The sequence below is a fragment of the Rhinopithecus bieti genome, unplaced genomic scaffold (genome assembly GCF_001698545.2).
Source record: "Rhinopithecus bieti isolate Rb0 unplaced genomic scaffold, ASM169854v2 scaffold_76666, whole genome shotgun sequence".
NCBI classification, from domain to species: domain Eukaryota; kingdom Metazoa; phylum Chordata; class Mammalia; order Primates; family Cercopithecidae; genus Rhinopithecus; species Rhinopithecus bieti.
In genome coordinates this window covers 921,999-937,348 of record NW_016829831.1, presented here as the reverse complement: position 1 = coordinate 937,348, position 15,350 = coordinate 921,999, and the positions used below count along the sequence as shown (strand labels likewise).

At 40.4% G+C, this 15,350-nt stretch overlaps 1 protein-coding gene across 1 annotated transcript in view; it reads left to right on the top strand.

Moving 5' to 3' along the window:
* Nucleotides 1-18: 18 nt before the first annotated feature.
* SLC9A2 (solute carrier family 9 member A2) overlaps nucleotides 19-15,350 on the top strand; it is a 95,079-nt gene continuing 79,747 nt past the window's right edge. The window contains exon 1 of the mRNA XM_017864931.1: nucleotides 19-643. Within this exon, the coding sequence (XP_017720420.1) occupies nucleotides 355-643 (289 nt within the window). The 5' untranslated portion in view covers nucleotides 19-354. The remainder of the gene's footprint in view (nucleotides 644-15,350) is intronic.

Below are 15,350 nucleotides of genomic sequence, written 5' to 3'. Positions count from 1 at the left end.
CCGCCCCCGCCCCGCCCCCGCCCGCGGGCCGCCCTGGGCAGGGCCTGCAGCTGCAGCTGGAGAGCAGCTCACGGGCATGGGCCGGCGGCCGGTGGCGGAGGGCGGCTGAGGGCTGCTGAGGGTCCGCGCAGTGGCCTCTTGTGGCCCTGCACGTGCCTTGCCAGGCAGTGCGCCTGCTCACAGCGAAGACCTAGCCCTCTGGTTGCAGAGACCCGGTCCCGCAGCAGCGGCGGGTGGCTCTCGCTGCCCTGCTCTGCACGGGGCAGGGCGGAGCGGGCTGCGCAGCCCGGGCGCGATGCGTTGAGCACTCGGAGGGCCAACCGCCGCTCCTCTCGGCGGCAACCGGCGGCACCCATGGAACCACTGGGCAACTGGAGGAGCCTGCGGGCGCCACCGCCTTCGATTCTGTTGCTGCTGCTCCTGCAGGTGGCGGGGCCCGTGGGCGCCCTGGCGGAGACCTTGCTGAACGCGCCGAGGGCCATGGGCACCAGCTCCAGCCCGCCCAGCCCTGCGAGCGTGGTGGCTCCCGGAACGACGCTGTTCGAGGAGAGCCGGCTGCCTGTGTTTACCCTGGATTACCCCCACGTGCAGATCCCCTTCGAGATCACTCTGTGGATCCTGCTGGCCTCCCTGGCCAAGATCGGTGAGCGAGCTGGACTCGTGGGGAATGGGAGGCGATCTCGTGGGGACACCTGGAGGGTGACTGGGGCAGTCAGCTGACCTCTGGTCACTCAAGATAGTGACCGCCTCATCTTGAGTCAGGGCAGGGGCTACAGATGGAGCAGCTTCTTCTGGTTGAAAAGGACTCTAGGAAGAGCAGTTTCGCGTTTTGGTTCTTAAGTGAACATTGGCCTTGAAATGGCCCCAAAGTGTAAGTTCTACAAACTTAGCGATTGCTGCTTACTTCTGCCGCACGGAAACGCCAAGTTTGTCAGCCCTCTGCTTAAGTTGAGTGAGACCTGTTTATTGAAGTGTACCAGTCTCACCTGCAGGGAGACAGATGCAGATGAAACCTGGAGCTATTCATAATGTGGTTAAAACCCTGGATGCTACAGGAGAGAGGCGCCTTGGCAGTGACACAGACCCTGCTGTGCGCCTGACTAATGAGGTGCATGGAAGGGGACCAGGGACACCTGAGTGCTTGCAGCTGCAATAGAAACGCCCTGTCTCCTCCCTCTATTGGGTTGAGGCTGTCACTCTCCAGGAAGCTTTTGCTTCAAGGGTGGCTGAGGCCAGTGAGGTGAGATGCATATTTAAAAATAATTAACTCTGGGCCCAGGACAATGGCCCAGCCTGTAATCCCAGCATATTGGGAGGCCCAAACGTGAGGATCCCTTGAGGCCAGGAGTGCAAGATAAACTTGGGCAACATAGCAAGACCCCACAATACCAAAATAAAAAATCGGCCGGGCGCGGTGGCTCATGCCTGTAATCCCAGCACTTTGGGAGGCTGAGGCGGGTGGATCACGAGGTCAGAAGTTCAAGACCAGACTGGTCAACATGGTGAAACTCTGTCTCTAGTAAAAATACAAAAAAAATTAGCTGGGTGTGGTGGCGGGCGCCTGTATTCCCAGCTACTAGAGAGGCTGAGGGAGGGAATTACTTGAACCCAGGAGGCGGAGGTTGCAGTGAGCTGAGATTGCCACTGCACTCCAGCCTGGGTGACAAAGCGAGACTCTGTCTCAAAAATAAATAAATAAATAAAAAGTAGCCTGGTGTTGTGGTGCATGTCTGTATTCCCAGTTACTTGGAGGCTGAGGCAGGAGCCTGAGGGAGGAGGATCGCTTAAACTCAGGAGGTTGCGGTTGCAGTGAGCCATGAATGACACCACTGCACTCCAGCCTAGGCCACAGAGAGATACCTTGTCTCAGGAAAAACAAAACAAAACAAAACAAAAAAACTACCCACGTTCACACTACCTTTAACTCTCATTTTGAAAGCAGAAACCTCAGAATATATTATCTCATCTTCATTACCCATGCCCCAGAAACTTTTATGTTATGAGCATGGTGCTTTATATTATTTTTACTTTATATTTTAAAGACTTTATAAAAATCCTGAAATATAATAACTACTGTTATAATGAATCAAATACGTTATTAGGTCCAAAGAATGTAGGCATTACATATGTTTTATGTCTTTACCCTGTGAGATGAGGCAGATTTCCATAAAGAATGAAAAGACACATTGTCTGCCATCCTCAGGGAGCTTATTGATGAGTAGAGAGAGATGTACACACTATGTGATTATTGCCCAGGACACTGCTAAGTAGGGTGACAAACTCAGAAAAGATGGTATGCCATTGCAGGGAAGCAGAGAGCACTTCCTCGTGCAGATAAAACTTTTAAACTGGATTTTCCAGGATGACCAGGATCTGGTCGGTTAAACAGAAAAGGGAGCAACATTCTGGAGAGGAATGAACAAAGACATAAATTGGGAGGGGAGTGCAAAACAGGTAGAAGGGATGGTTTACAGGAGGGTGGAAGTTGTGGTAGGTAAACCAGAAGTAAATCTCCATGCCAGATAAGATTAATTAGATTCTATTAGTGGTGACTAAGAGAGACACATATTATTTAATGACTCTGAAGTCTGTAATTGACTGGCTTTGACGTGGTTCTACTAGTTGAGTGTCTTAATTCCACTGATAAATGGTATAAGGGAGAGGGACTTCCCTATCTATCAACCAGATATGCACATTTGTGTAAATTCATTGCCTCTAATAATAAACTCAGATGCCACAAGCCCGCCCTGTAGGGAGTGGCAATATTAATACTCCCACTGGTTGAGGTGGAAACTCTGAGTGAGTTTGCACCCAGAAGCACACAAAGTGGCGAGCCAAAATGAATGACTTGTTCCCTGTCACTCCCTCTGAGCCCCAAGGCTCCATCACTGGAGGGCTGCTTCTGTGCCTGTTTCCATTACTGCTTCTCTGTTGCCATTTCTATTCCAACTCTCTCCTTTGTTCATCACTTCTGATTGTTTTAATCAGATTAATTACAATAATAACAGCCGCTAGGAGGCACTTAAGGGCATTATCTCTAATTTTTACAGTCACTATGCTGGGTAGGTGTTGATTTCCTGGTTTCATATAGGAGAAAATGAAAAAATGGGGAGATTAACTTGGTGGTGGGTGGTGAGCCAGAATTCCAGCCAGGTCTGTCTCATTTCTCATCTTTGTGCACTTCCAGAAGGCATGTTCTTTTGTGAGGATTAAATGAGAATGAATGTGTAACACCTTTAGAATAAAGCTGGGCACACTGTAAGCACTCCATCACTCCATCCATACTGTCATCATTAGTAGCAGTGAGGACAGTGGTGTAGTCAGAGTAGCAGTAGTAACTGTACAGTTTCTGGCACTACAGAACCTTTTCCACTATTCACTGTCCTGGGCTGCCTCCTGTCTCTCTTTACTTCTGTTTTGGCCTCAGCCTTCTGCAAGTGTTCTTATTCTGTGGGCTGCCTTTCTGCACTTACTCTCTTGCTGTCCTATTCCATTCATTTGACTGGACCAGCTCACTCTCATTGTGTGATATTTTGTTAGAGGCATTCAGGCTTGCTTGCGAAACAGGTGCATTTGTCTCTCCACTAGCATCTTCTTAGCCCAGATGTGTTCGTATTCCCTGGGACCCCTCTGTTCTAGTTGCCAGTTTCTGCTTTCCCCTGCATCATGCTTTGCTATGGAAATCATCACATATTGCACCCCCTGTTCTCCCCCAAATTTGGAACTTCTCTGGCTACTATTTTATCTTTCCTTTCTGCATCTGAGTGTCACAGAGATGATCATTTCCACCCAGAGAAGGGTCTGAATGGCCAAATGGAGACTGCCATGGGTAGAGTGAAGGGTTATTTCTCAGGACAGACTGTGAAGTTTGAGAGTCCAAAATGCTGGTGCCTGGGGTATTTTCTCTAGATTCTCCTGCACAGAGCCCAGCCTTGTCCTGCAGCTTCCCCTGTGTTCCTAGAGGAGCAAGGAAATGCCCAGAAATCCCCACTCCTCTTCTTGCTCCCAGGGTCCTGAACTTTCTGTTTGGTTTTAAGCAGGATGGTCTTGGTGCTGTGGGACACTTTTGTACCCCATTAAACAGTCATCTAGTCATTTATCTTTCAACTTTTGCTCTGAAAAAGCCGTTTTGGGGTGGCTTATATGACTTAAGTTGCTCATATTTGGGAATGAAGAGGAATTGAGGTGTGCAGGTGGTTGTGAAACTGGGATAATGCAAATGCTAACCCCTGCAAAATGCCATGGTTTCTATTTAGGGCACTTCTATGCCATTTGTGTAGTGTACCTACACAATGTAGTGTACCTAACCTTACCTGCCTCAGAGAACATGGAGAAACATTGCTAGTGAAGAATCTAAACATGGTTAAATTAACAGGTTGTCCAAAGTGGAAGCTCCAAATAACATTTGTAGGGCATTTAAATAATGCCTGATGGTGAATTCAGAATAGTTTTCTAATATAATATATATTACATATTATAAGCCAATATAATCTTAGAAATATTACAATCAGAAGTGAGAAAATCCATTTTTGGCAGAGTAATGAACGATTCAGCTTAACTCTTAATTGTTACACTTCATTATCAGGGAAAATCAACATCCTAATTACTTGGTCCAGAAAAAGTAGTTTTGTAATTATAAAATTTACCAAAACAATGATAATGATGATAAAGATGATGAGTATGTGCTTATGAAGTAGGTCAAAATATTTTTTTAAAGCACAGCAAATTTAGTATACCTCGGAAAAGCTTTAAAAGTTTTGTCAAGAAACGTTTCCTCATTTGATTTTTACTTAGGTCCTCGCACGTGTGAATTCACATTATTCTTTCACTTTGAATATTTATATTTTGAGCAACTGTTGATTATTTTTACAGTTATAAATACACACTTTGCTTGATAAATCTTGTACAGAGGGATGGGGTTCTACAGCCTGGAATAATGGGTAGCCAAAGAATTAAGATAAAATTTTCTGGTGTGTTTTAAGATTGCCTCCTCTGATTTCTTTGCCTGTGAAATGGCCCAGTGGGGTTTTTGCTACTTTGGGAGAACTTGGACATGGACTGTATTTCTTCTCAAGGTTTAAGGACGAAGCACTGAGTACCTTGCTGTCTAAAGTAACAGAGCCTCCTTCTTTGTCCTGGGGTTCCCCTAACATACCTTCCCATATCTTGAGGTCTTGTGAGGCTGGCCTATTTCCGTCTCCTTTCAAGTGTCACTGGGTCACTCTGCTCTTTTGTATTTTCTCTGCCCCTTAGTTGGAGTAGGATGCAGAATTTTCCACCTCCCTCCATCCTGCTGTCATGAAATTAAATAAATTATATTCTCATAATTTTAAGGGAAAGATAGCAGTTTGGCTCATGAAGACGTCTCCTCTGGGATCCAGGCTATGCTGAAATTGAAATCTGAAACCTAAGAGTTTCATATCTGTCTGAATTACAGAGACTTTGATCTCTGAAAAAAACTTATCCTTGCACTTAGCCTGTTTTTCTTTGTCGTCTGGTTTTCCTGAGGCATATTCATCAACTGGATGGTCAGTGGATGGAGCTCAGGGTCTTCACCTGCTATCTGAACCACATCTCACTTTGAATACACTTCTAAATTCAGGAGTTTCTGGTGGCAGGTATTGGTTCCTAGTAAAGTTAAAAGAAGAGCACTGATTCCTTTCCTTCTCAAAGCCTCCATCTCCTCCCAGTGGGCTGCTCACACATTTTCTGTTCTCTGTCTGAAGGAGGACTTCAACAGCTTTCTCATCTTCTCTCTGAAAACCAATTTGGGTGTCTTCTAGAATTTCGCCACTACACCTTATCTCTGAAGTGTTTTTGTACCCTTTAAAATAATAGATATTTTTATCACCAAATGAAAGTGTTACATTATACCCACTTTAACAATGGTAACAATACTCAGCTTTATTTCTTACAGAATTATTTCACCTAGATTGAAGCCCTAAGAAGTATACAATGAACTAATCGCATGAACTGTTTGTTCTGGCTGGGTATGGTAGCTCACAACTGTGTACTCAGCAATTTGGGGGGCTGCGGTGGGAGGCTCACTTGAGGCCAGAAGTTTGAGACCAGCCTGGGCGACATAGTGAGACCCAATCTCTTCAAAACGTTAACAACAACAACGACAACAACAACAACAACAACAACAACAACAGAAAACCAGGTTTGGAGGCCTGTGCCTTTAGTCCCAGCGACTCAGGAGATAGGCAGGAGGATCACTTGAGCTCAGGAGTTCAAGATTACAGTGACCTGTGATGATGCCCCTGTACTCCATTGTGGGTGGGCAACAGACAGATGGAGACCCGCTCTCTTAGAAACAAAAAACTAAACTGTTCCTTGGATGGTATAAAAACTCGCCTGTAAAACAAAGTGAATTGATGGTTTTGGTATATGGATAGATTTTAATCAGTGAGTCCATTGCTTTAATGTTTATAGTTTCATTTGGATTATCTATGTCTTTCGGGGTCAATTTCGGTCATTTGTATTTTTTATAAAATTATTATTTTATTTGAGTTTTTAAAAATTTATTGGAAGTTGTTTTATGATTTAAAAGTTCTCCACTTTATAGGCATATATGTTCTCCTTTCTGTTTCAAATATTGTTCTGTTTTTCTTTTTTTCACCTCGATCAGGTATGCAGGAGTTTGTCTATCTGATACTTTATCAAAGAATTAGCTTTTGGTTAGCTTCTAAGTTACCTGCTTCTACTCTTACATTTATGATTTACTTATTTCAGCTTCCTTTGGGTTTATTTAATTAATCCTTGAATTGAAAGCTTAACCCATTAATTGTTTAGTTTACTTATGTTCTATTAATATTGTTAATTCACACCTTACAAGAGTAAGAAACACCAATATTTAAAAACATAATTAATATTATTTTCAATAGTTTCTCTGGTAGGTATTTTTTTTTTTTTTTTTTTTCCTGAGACGGAATCTTGCTCTGTCGCCCAGGCTGGAGTGCAGTGGCCGGATCTCAGCTCACTGCAAGCTCCGCCTCCCGGGTTCATGCCATTCTCCTGCCTCAGCCTCCTGAGTGGCTGGGACTACAGGTGCCCACCACCTCGCCTGGCTAGTTTTTTGTATTTTTTAGTAGAGACAGGGATGAATCCTTGAGCTACAAAACTGACATGCAGTTATGCTAAAATGACATCAGTCTTATTAACATGAACAAAATTACTTCAGTAGCTTACTTACTTATTGAAACTCCTAATAAGCCAATTCTCTAATCAATTTATCCAAAATATGGGTATTTGCTTGTTTTCATTAAATTCAAATCTATGATATACTGTATACTTAAGACTCTGTCACAAACTAAACGTATTCATCATACTCAAAGTTTATGTAAATTCATCTTTGATACAAGTAATACCAATAAAGATAATGGTAAAGACAAAAGATTTAAGGGAAATTATGCAAATGACATATCCGTTTCTGAATAAATTGCATGATATCTTTATCGCTGTTAAGTAGGAAACCATGGGTGTTCTGGAAGGATTACTTAACATGGCATACCAATGATAAAACTGGAATGATGACTGCTTTTGATGGATCTCATCTCAGGATGCTCAGAGTCTATAAAATCAGTTTGATCTTCATGGAGCCAAAGGAATGCTTCATGAACTAAGATAGGATTAGTCAATGAAACTCTTCTTAAAGATGAATTCTCATGATCCAAATGGGTAAATTTTGGAAGAATGGCAATATATGTTATTTAAGGCTAGAAATATACCCCTTTTTCCTACTTTAGTTGCATTGCATAGTTTTGATATGCAGGGTTTTCACTATCACTCAGCTCTTAGTATTTTTAAACCCCCTTGTGATATTTAATTCTAACTCAATAATTAGTCAGAATTTTACTTCTCAGTTAATAAATTTATGGAGATTTGGGTTTTTTTTGTTGTCGTTGTCGGTTTTAGAGATAGGTTCTCACTATGTTGCCTTGGCTGCTCTCAAACTACTTAGCTCAAATGATTCTCCTGCTTAAGCCTCCCAAGTAGCTGTAACTATAGGCATGCACCACCATGCCCAGTTGTTTTTTATTTTATTCACATTTTATTGCATTTTGGCTAGATAGGTATAATGCTGATTTTTAGTGTTGATTGTGATATCCTTTATGGCTTATTTTATGGACATTTTAAAACTATATTTTCCACTTATGCTTGAAAAAGAATGTGTATTCTCTATTTATTGTGTACAGGATTTTATATACTTAGATGTATACATATACAGACACACAGAGACTAGATCAAATTTCTAATTACGGTGTTAAAATCTTCAATAGCATTACCAGTTTTTTGGCTACTTTATCAGTTCCTGGGGTACATTAAAATCACTTCTAAGATTGTGATGTCGATTACTTTTTGTCATTCTTTCAATTTTTGCTTTGTTTTGATGCTATGTTATTACATACTCATTCAATATTGTTACATCTTCAGAGTGCGTTCTTCCTTTAATTATTAGGTTTTTAACTTCCTTATTTCCAGTACTTGTGGCTCAAAGTGTATTTTTTTCATATAAAACTATTACCATTTAAAAGAAAACTTGATTTTACACATGTACTTTTTTCCATATCTGTTTTCTATATCTACATTTTCCAGATTTATATTTTTATACCTATGCTATCAAATGAGTTGTGTCATTTTCATTTGGATAGGTATCATTAAACCATATAGATCTGGATTTTGCATCTTTAATTTCACATTTTAAAACACTGTAGCTTAAAAAGAGAAAGGTAATTGCACTTATTGTGAATAATGATACAGTTTGACTTATTTTCCCCTCTGTTTACTATGCTTTTACTTGGTGTCCTAATCTTTCTTTCTTGCCACATTTTGGCTTGGTTGATTTCTCTTTCTTACTTGTTTTTTTTTTTGTTGTTGTTTTGTTTTGTTTTGTTTTGGAGACGGAGTCTGGCTGTGTCGTTCAGGCTGGAGTGTAGTGGCGCCATCTCCGCTCACTGCAAGCTCCGCTGCCTCCCGGTTAACGCCATTCACCTGCCTCAGCCTCCCTAGAAGCTGGGACTACAGGCGCCCGCCACCACGCCTGGCTAATTTTTTTGTATTTTCAGTAGAGACGGGGTTTCACCGTGTTAGCCAGGATGGTCTCGATCTCCTGACCTCGTGATCCGCCCGCCTCGGCCTCCCAAAGTGCTGGGATTACAGCCGTGAGCCACCGCGCCCGGCCCTTACTTGTTTTTTATACATAATTATATATTCTATTTCTATTCTTTTTAAGGTTACTTTACAGTTTTGTGTGATTATCTGATTTAACAGGAGACAACCAGACTACCACGGCTCTCATCTCAGATACATTTTCCTACCTATTTTGTGGTTCTGTGATTTTCACTACATAACTTAAACTCTCAGGGCTCAGTAGTCCTGGTGGTGAAGTGGTGACAATAAACATAGCAATGTCATAGGCTGTTGTGTAAAGTAAATTAGCTAATACACATAAAGTGTTAAAATAATTTCATGTAACATAATGGCATCAAATAGGTTCCTAGAACATAAAAGTATCTGCTATTTTTATTATCTTCTTCCTAATACTTGAACTTAAATAAATTCTAACTGCGTGTTTCAGAATCATAATATTTTGTCATAATTCATATTTGGACTGTATTTAACTTCCTCCAAATTAGTTTTTGCTTTGTATAAGAAATAGTTACATAGATGTGTAAACATGTTTTCCAGTTTTCTTCATTGTTACTTTTTATCTCTTTCTGCCTTCCGGGTTCTTTTTTGTTTGTTTTTACTGATATATATTCTTTAGTGGATACTTCAGGGAAGGCTTTAGTCTTGCATGGAAACATCTTTATTTTTATTATACTCTTAAATGATAATATAACTGAGTGTAGGGTTTGGTGTTATTTATCACTCAGAATATATTACTTCAATACTTTTTGTCCTCTTTTGTTGGTAAGTAGAATTATGTTGTTACACTGCCTTTTGATATTAATTTGACTTATGTCTCTGGTTTTAAGTTTTTTAGTTGTTTTTGATATTCTGCTATTTTCTTAATGTGTCTAAGTATAGATTTACTTTATTTTTCTTGCTCAGAACTTGTTATACTTCCATGCTTCTTAACAGCTGTTTCATGTTTTTCATCTCTTCATTGCTGTGGTATTTCTTGGAGATTTTATCTTATCTTTTTTTCCAGCTTATCATATTTTACTCTCAGTGCATTTCTAATCTGTGGTTAACCTACTCATTGGATTTTTAGTTTTAATTATATTTTCATTTAAGCTGTGTGGGCCCTTTTTCAAGTCTATCTGTGTTTTGTTCATGCTGTTGCATTACATAAGTATAGTAATTATTGGTTTCATTCCTCTTTTATTCCTTTAAACTACATTCATTTTATAATCTCTTTTGGATTGTTCTGTTATTTATAATACTTGGGGTGATAATTCTTATATTTATCCATTTACTGACTTTCTCTTTTCAATATTTATTTCCTTACGTAGATTGTAGTTTTAATTATGAGCTTAACTTCAGCAGGGGATGTTTATTTGGTAAACGTCTGTTTTCTTTAAGTTGTAAAATGTTCTTACAAAATGGTTTCGAGTGTGCTTCTTGCTGGGACCTAGGGTTTTAATGATTTGTTTTTACTATTCATTTCTTAGCTTGGCTTTACTACATGATTCAAGTACTATAGATATCGACTTAATACCTGTATGTGGTTTAGATCTGGAATTTTATACTTCATGGGCGAATTTCCCCTGGCTGAAAGCCATAAGGAGTTCAAGCATTTCTTTTCCTTCCTTTTTTCCTTGGCTAAAAGCATCTTTTCTTTTTCTAGTATTTATTTATTTAGGACAATGTAGCTCTTGGAAATTCAGGAATTTCTTCGGGAGCCCTTTCTTTAGTGGTCTGAAGTCAAATTTCTCGTCCTCATGTAGGTGTTAAAATGCCAGATCCTAGCACATAGGTCACACGTCTATGTCTGGAATTCTCCTGGTTCACTGTGACTTCAAATCCTACTGACATATCTCATTTTGATTTTCTTATTTTTTTGCCTCCTAGACCTTTTCCTCTATTTCGAACTTGGCTAGATATTAGTATCTTATGTAGTGGTATGAGGAGACACCATTTCTGTCCATATTGTTGGATATCTCTGTGACATTTTACACAGTACGTTTTAAGGACATACTTTCTATAGAAGGTTTAATTCTCATGGTTATGTTATCATAATGGCTTCTCTTTAATGTAAGGTAAAAATAATGTGTACTTCCCTAGTTTTCAATCTGAAGGATGTGGGGGTGTGACTGTACTGCTTGTTTTATTTTGTGTATTTTCATGCTTATGTAGAAGATGAATAGCTTAGCAGTTGATGGAAGTGTTTGACCTAAGTTTTGGGAAAGATGCCCCCAGATTAGAAGTAGGAAGACCCTGTTGTAATTCCACTTCTGCCATTAACTTGGTCTTACGACCCTGACAAGTATTCATCTACCTGGTTCTTCCATTGGGAGATATATACGTATATATACACACACACACACACACACATACACACACACACACACACACACACACACACACACACACACACACATATATATACTTACCCTATCTGTTTAAGATTGTCTGCAGGGGAGGACATCATTTCATCATTTATAACAAAGCTGTTACTTTTACAGCAAAAGAGACTTAATCCAAGAGAAGCATGTGTTTGTTGTATTAATATTATATTAAAGTGATGTGGAGACATGGGCGTATTGTCATTTTAAATGATACAAGCACAATTATAGGTTATTCTCTCGCAATTACATCTTTTAAATGTGTGAGTCATAATTGATGTGCTTCCTGCAACCGTCCTGTGCATTGTTTATCACTGTACATGGGTTTTCTCATCTTGATCTGTCAAATTCATTCCTCGTTTGAAGACGACTTGTGTTCCTCTTCCTCTCTAATAATTCCGGTGGGTAGGGCAGGGGAATTCCACCAAAAGATCTCTGTTATGACTGTGACAAGCATACTTTCCAGGTGAGTTTCACGTTATTAGTTTGTGTTGGCATACGCAGGCTCACAGGGGAAAGACAGCAAAGAAAAATCAAAGTCACAATACATTTAGAAAGTTCACCTAGAAATGAATCCGATGACACCTGCCTGCTCTGTCCGGGAAGCACTCTGAAGAAGTATAAAGGTTTTGCTATCCATAGAAAGTTGTTTAGAAAATCACAGGGCAGTGCAACAACTCCATAGCCATAGTTCTGTGACTCGGCCTCTGGCTGCTTTTCCCAATTCCTGGGCCTGTTTCCTGGAGACCCACTGGCCAGGAAACCTGAGCAGTGTAATGCAACCAGTGGCGCATTTTCTTGTAGCACAGAAGGGAGGAGATGGGTGAGACTCGGTCATCCCTCTGTCACGGTTTCTTTAATAAAATAATAATAGCTAACACGGACAGAATATTATTCTCTGCCAGGTATTTGAGCCAAGCGCTTTATAGTCTTTGTCTTATTTAATCTTCACAGTAATTCTGGGAGGTAGGCACCATTATTATTCCTAGTTTTAAAAAATAGATGAGGATAAGAGTTTAGGGAGCTTAGGTAGCTTGTCCAAGGTGTCAGCTATCAAGTGGCAGAGGTGGGGCCACAGCTAGTTGTTCATCACTTGGATGTGTCTCACCCGGCCCCCCTGTTTCTCACGGGAAATAATATTAAGTACCACAGTTCAGGTGTGGTCTCCGGCGCACTTTACCCACCCTTAACCTGGAGCCAGAGGCCTGCATCTGAGGCTCATGCTTGACCCACAGGCCTTGTTATGACAGTCTCAGATTGCCATTGTAAAATCACACAATAATAATAGCACCCGGCCTCCTTCGTGTGATTCTGTGAGGACGAATCGAAGTAATACATGGAAAAAGTACACTGCAACCCAAAAGTTAGGAGTAGTATGACCTCACAACAACTCTAAACTGGGCAGGACACAAAGAGCTAAGGAAAAGGTAAGGTAGCGGAACTCAGTAGTACCAGAGCCGGACCATGAGTCTAGAACTTCAGAATCTTGGCCTGGTCTTTTCCATCATCCATGACACACAGAATACAGAATTTTAATGCTTTTGAGATACATATTTAACATGTTAAGTATTCAGAGGTTAAGAAAAGGTTCAACCCATATAACTTAGGCTGTCATGTAGATTTTAATAAGTTCAACTACAACTGATTTACAGGAGAAAAGATGTTAAATATGTTTCAATGTTGCACACACATACACAGGTATTACACATGCAAACAGGCCCATAGAGAAACACATGTACATATAAATGACATTCATTAGAATGCGTGCTCAATGAGGGAAAGGACTTTGTGTTTGACTCATTGTCTGGAACAAGACCTGGTACATAGTACAAACTCAATAAATAATTACTGAGTAAATGAGTAACTCAATAGCATTTGGAGAAACTCTTTTTCTTCACCACACTTTAGTGATATAATTAAAGTTACCACACTCCCTGGTTGTCCATGATATTTCTGGTTTACATTTGTTACAAATGACCTGTCACATATATTATTATTGTGTCATTTCACTCTCAAATATCCTCATTTGGATGGTAATTGAGTTGATCACTCTACTATAGTGCATATACTATTACTGGATATACTTTTATTTTATTTTATTTTATTTTTTTAATTAATTTATTTTTTTAATTTTATTATTATACTCTCAAGTTCTAGGGTACATGTGCATAACGGCAGGTTTGTTGCATATGTAAACTTGTGCCATGTTGGTGTGCTGCATCCCATCAACGTCGTCAGCACCCATCAAATTCATCATTTATATGAGGTATAACTCCCAATGCAATGCCCCTCCCCCCTCCCCACCTCCCCATGAATATGTGCCCCGGTGTTGTGATGTTCCCCTTCCCGATCCAGGTGATCTCATGTTGCAGTTCCCACCTATGAGTGAGAACATGCGGTGTTTTGGTTTCTGTTCTTGTGATAGTTTGGCTAAGAATGTGGTTATCCAGCTGCATCCATGCCCCTACGAATGGACGCAAACTCATCCTTTTTTTATGGCTGGCATATATTCCCATGGTGTATATGTGCCACATTTTTTCTTAATCCAGTCTGTCACAGATGGAACAGTTTGGGTTGATTCCAAGTCTTTGCTATTGTGAATAGTGCCGCAATAAACATATGTGTGCATGTGTCTTCTATAGCAGCATGATTATTTATAATCCTTTGGGTATATATCCAGTAGTGGGATACCATCTCACACCAGTTAGAATGGCAATCGTTAAAAAGTCAGGCAACAACAGGTGCTGGAGAGGATGTGGAGAAATAGGAACACTTTTACACTGTTGGTGGGATTGTAAACTAGTTCAACCATTATGGAAAACAGTATGGCGATTCCTCAAGGATCTAGAACTAGATGTACCATATTGGATATACTTTTAATGGTAATTTAAGCTCTGCGGTCCAAAATCCCAGCCCTGCTACTTATTAGCTGTGGATGTGGGTGAGTCAATTACCTTCTCTAACCTCTTGTTATTTAATCAGTAAAATGAGCTCACAGTAGTAGCTTCCTCATTAGGTTATTGTGAGGATAGAGGTAACGCATTTACAACACGTGCTACTTTATAGACCTCGGAAATGTGGATAGCCTTGAAGGAGAACAGATTTCTTTCTTTCTCCCCCAATGTATAACAGCATTATACCGTGAAAATCTGTTTTGTCCATTTGCTCCACAGCAAGTTGTTGGATGTCCTGATCTTCTGCCGTTGTTGTTATGAAAAGGTTTCTTTCTAAATCATATGTATGTCAGCCTCTGAAATATGTGACATAAGCTTAAAAAATCATTTCTTTCTGCTTTTGTTAAGTTAGTGTGCAATGGAAAAGAAAGGCAATACACACCCTTTTTTTTTTTTTTTTTTTTTAATCCCAGGTTCTTGTCTTGGAAAACGAAAGGTGAGCAGCCAGGCATAATTGGAGGGCTAGGTGAAAGACTAGGCATGCAGGGCTCACAGTCAGCTGAGATTCCCTATAGCAGACTCTCTCGTTGACCCTCCTCCGGACACTTCCTGGAAAGCCCAGAGCTTCTGGGTCTCTTCTATGTCATTAGGGTCCACAGATGCGTCAGCTCACACACTTGTGGTAAGCACATTGTTCAGCAGTTGCTTTCCTAGGCCTTTTGTGCTTTTTGTACAAATAGTGTTTCTTTGAGAATCTAGATCGGAAAGAATGTTAAAGCAAAGTGCTGCCTAAAGTAATTATTGCTATTTTAGAAATGTCAACCCGTGCTTTTCATCACCAGTATTCTAAGGCAGAAGCATGCATCGGCTGACTGTACATTTTCTCTTACAGAACACTGGAATGGTGAGGAGAAACGATACTGAAAAATTGCAGCTTCCTCTT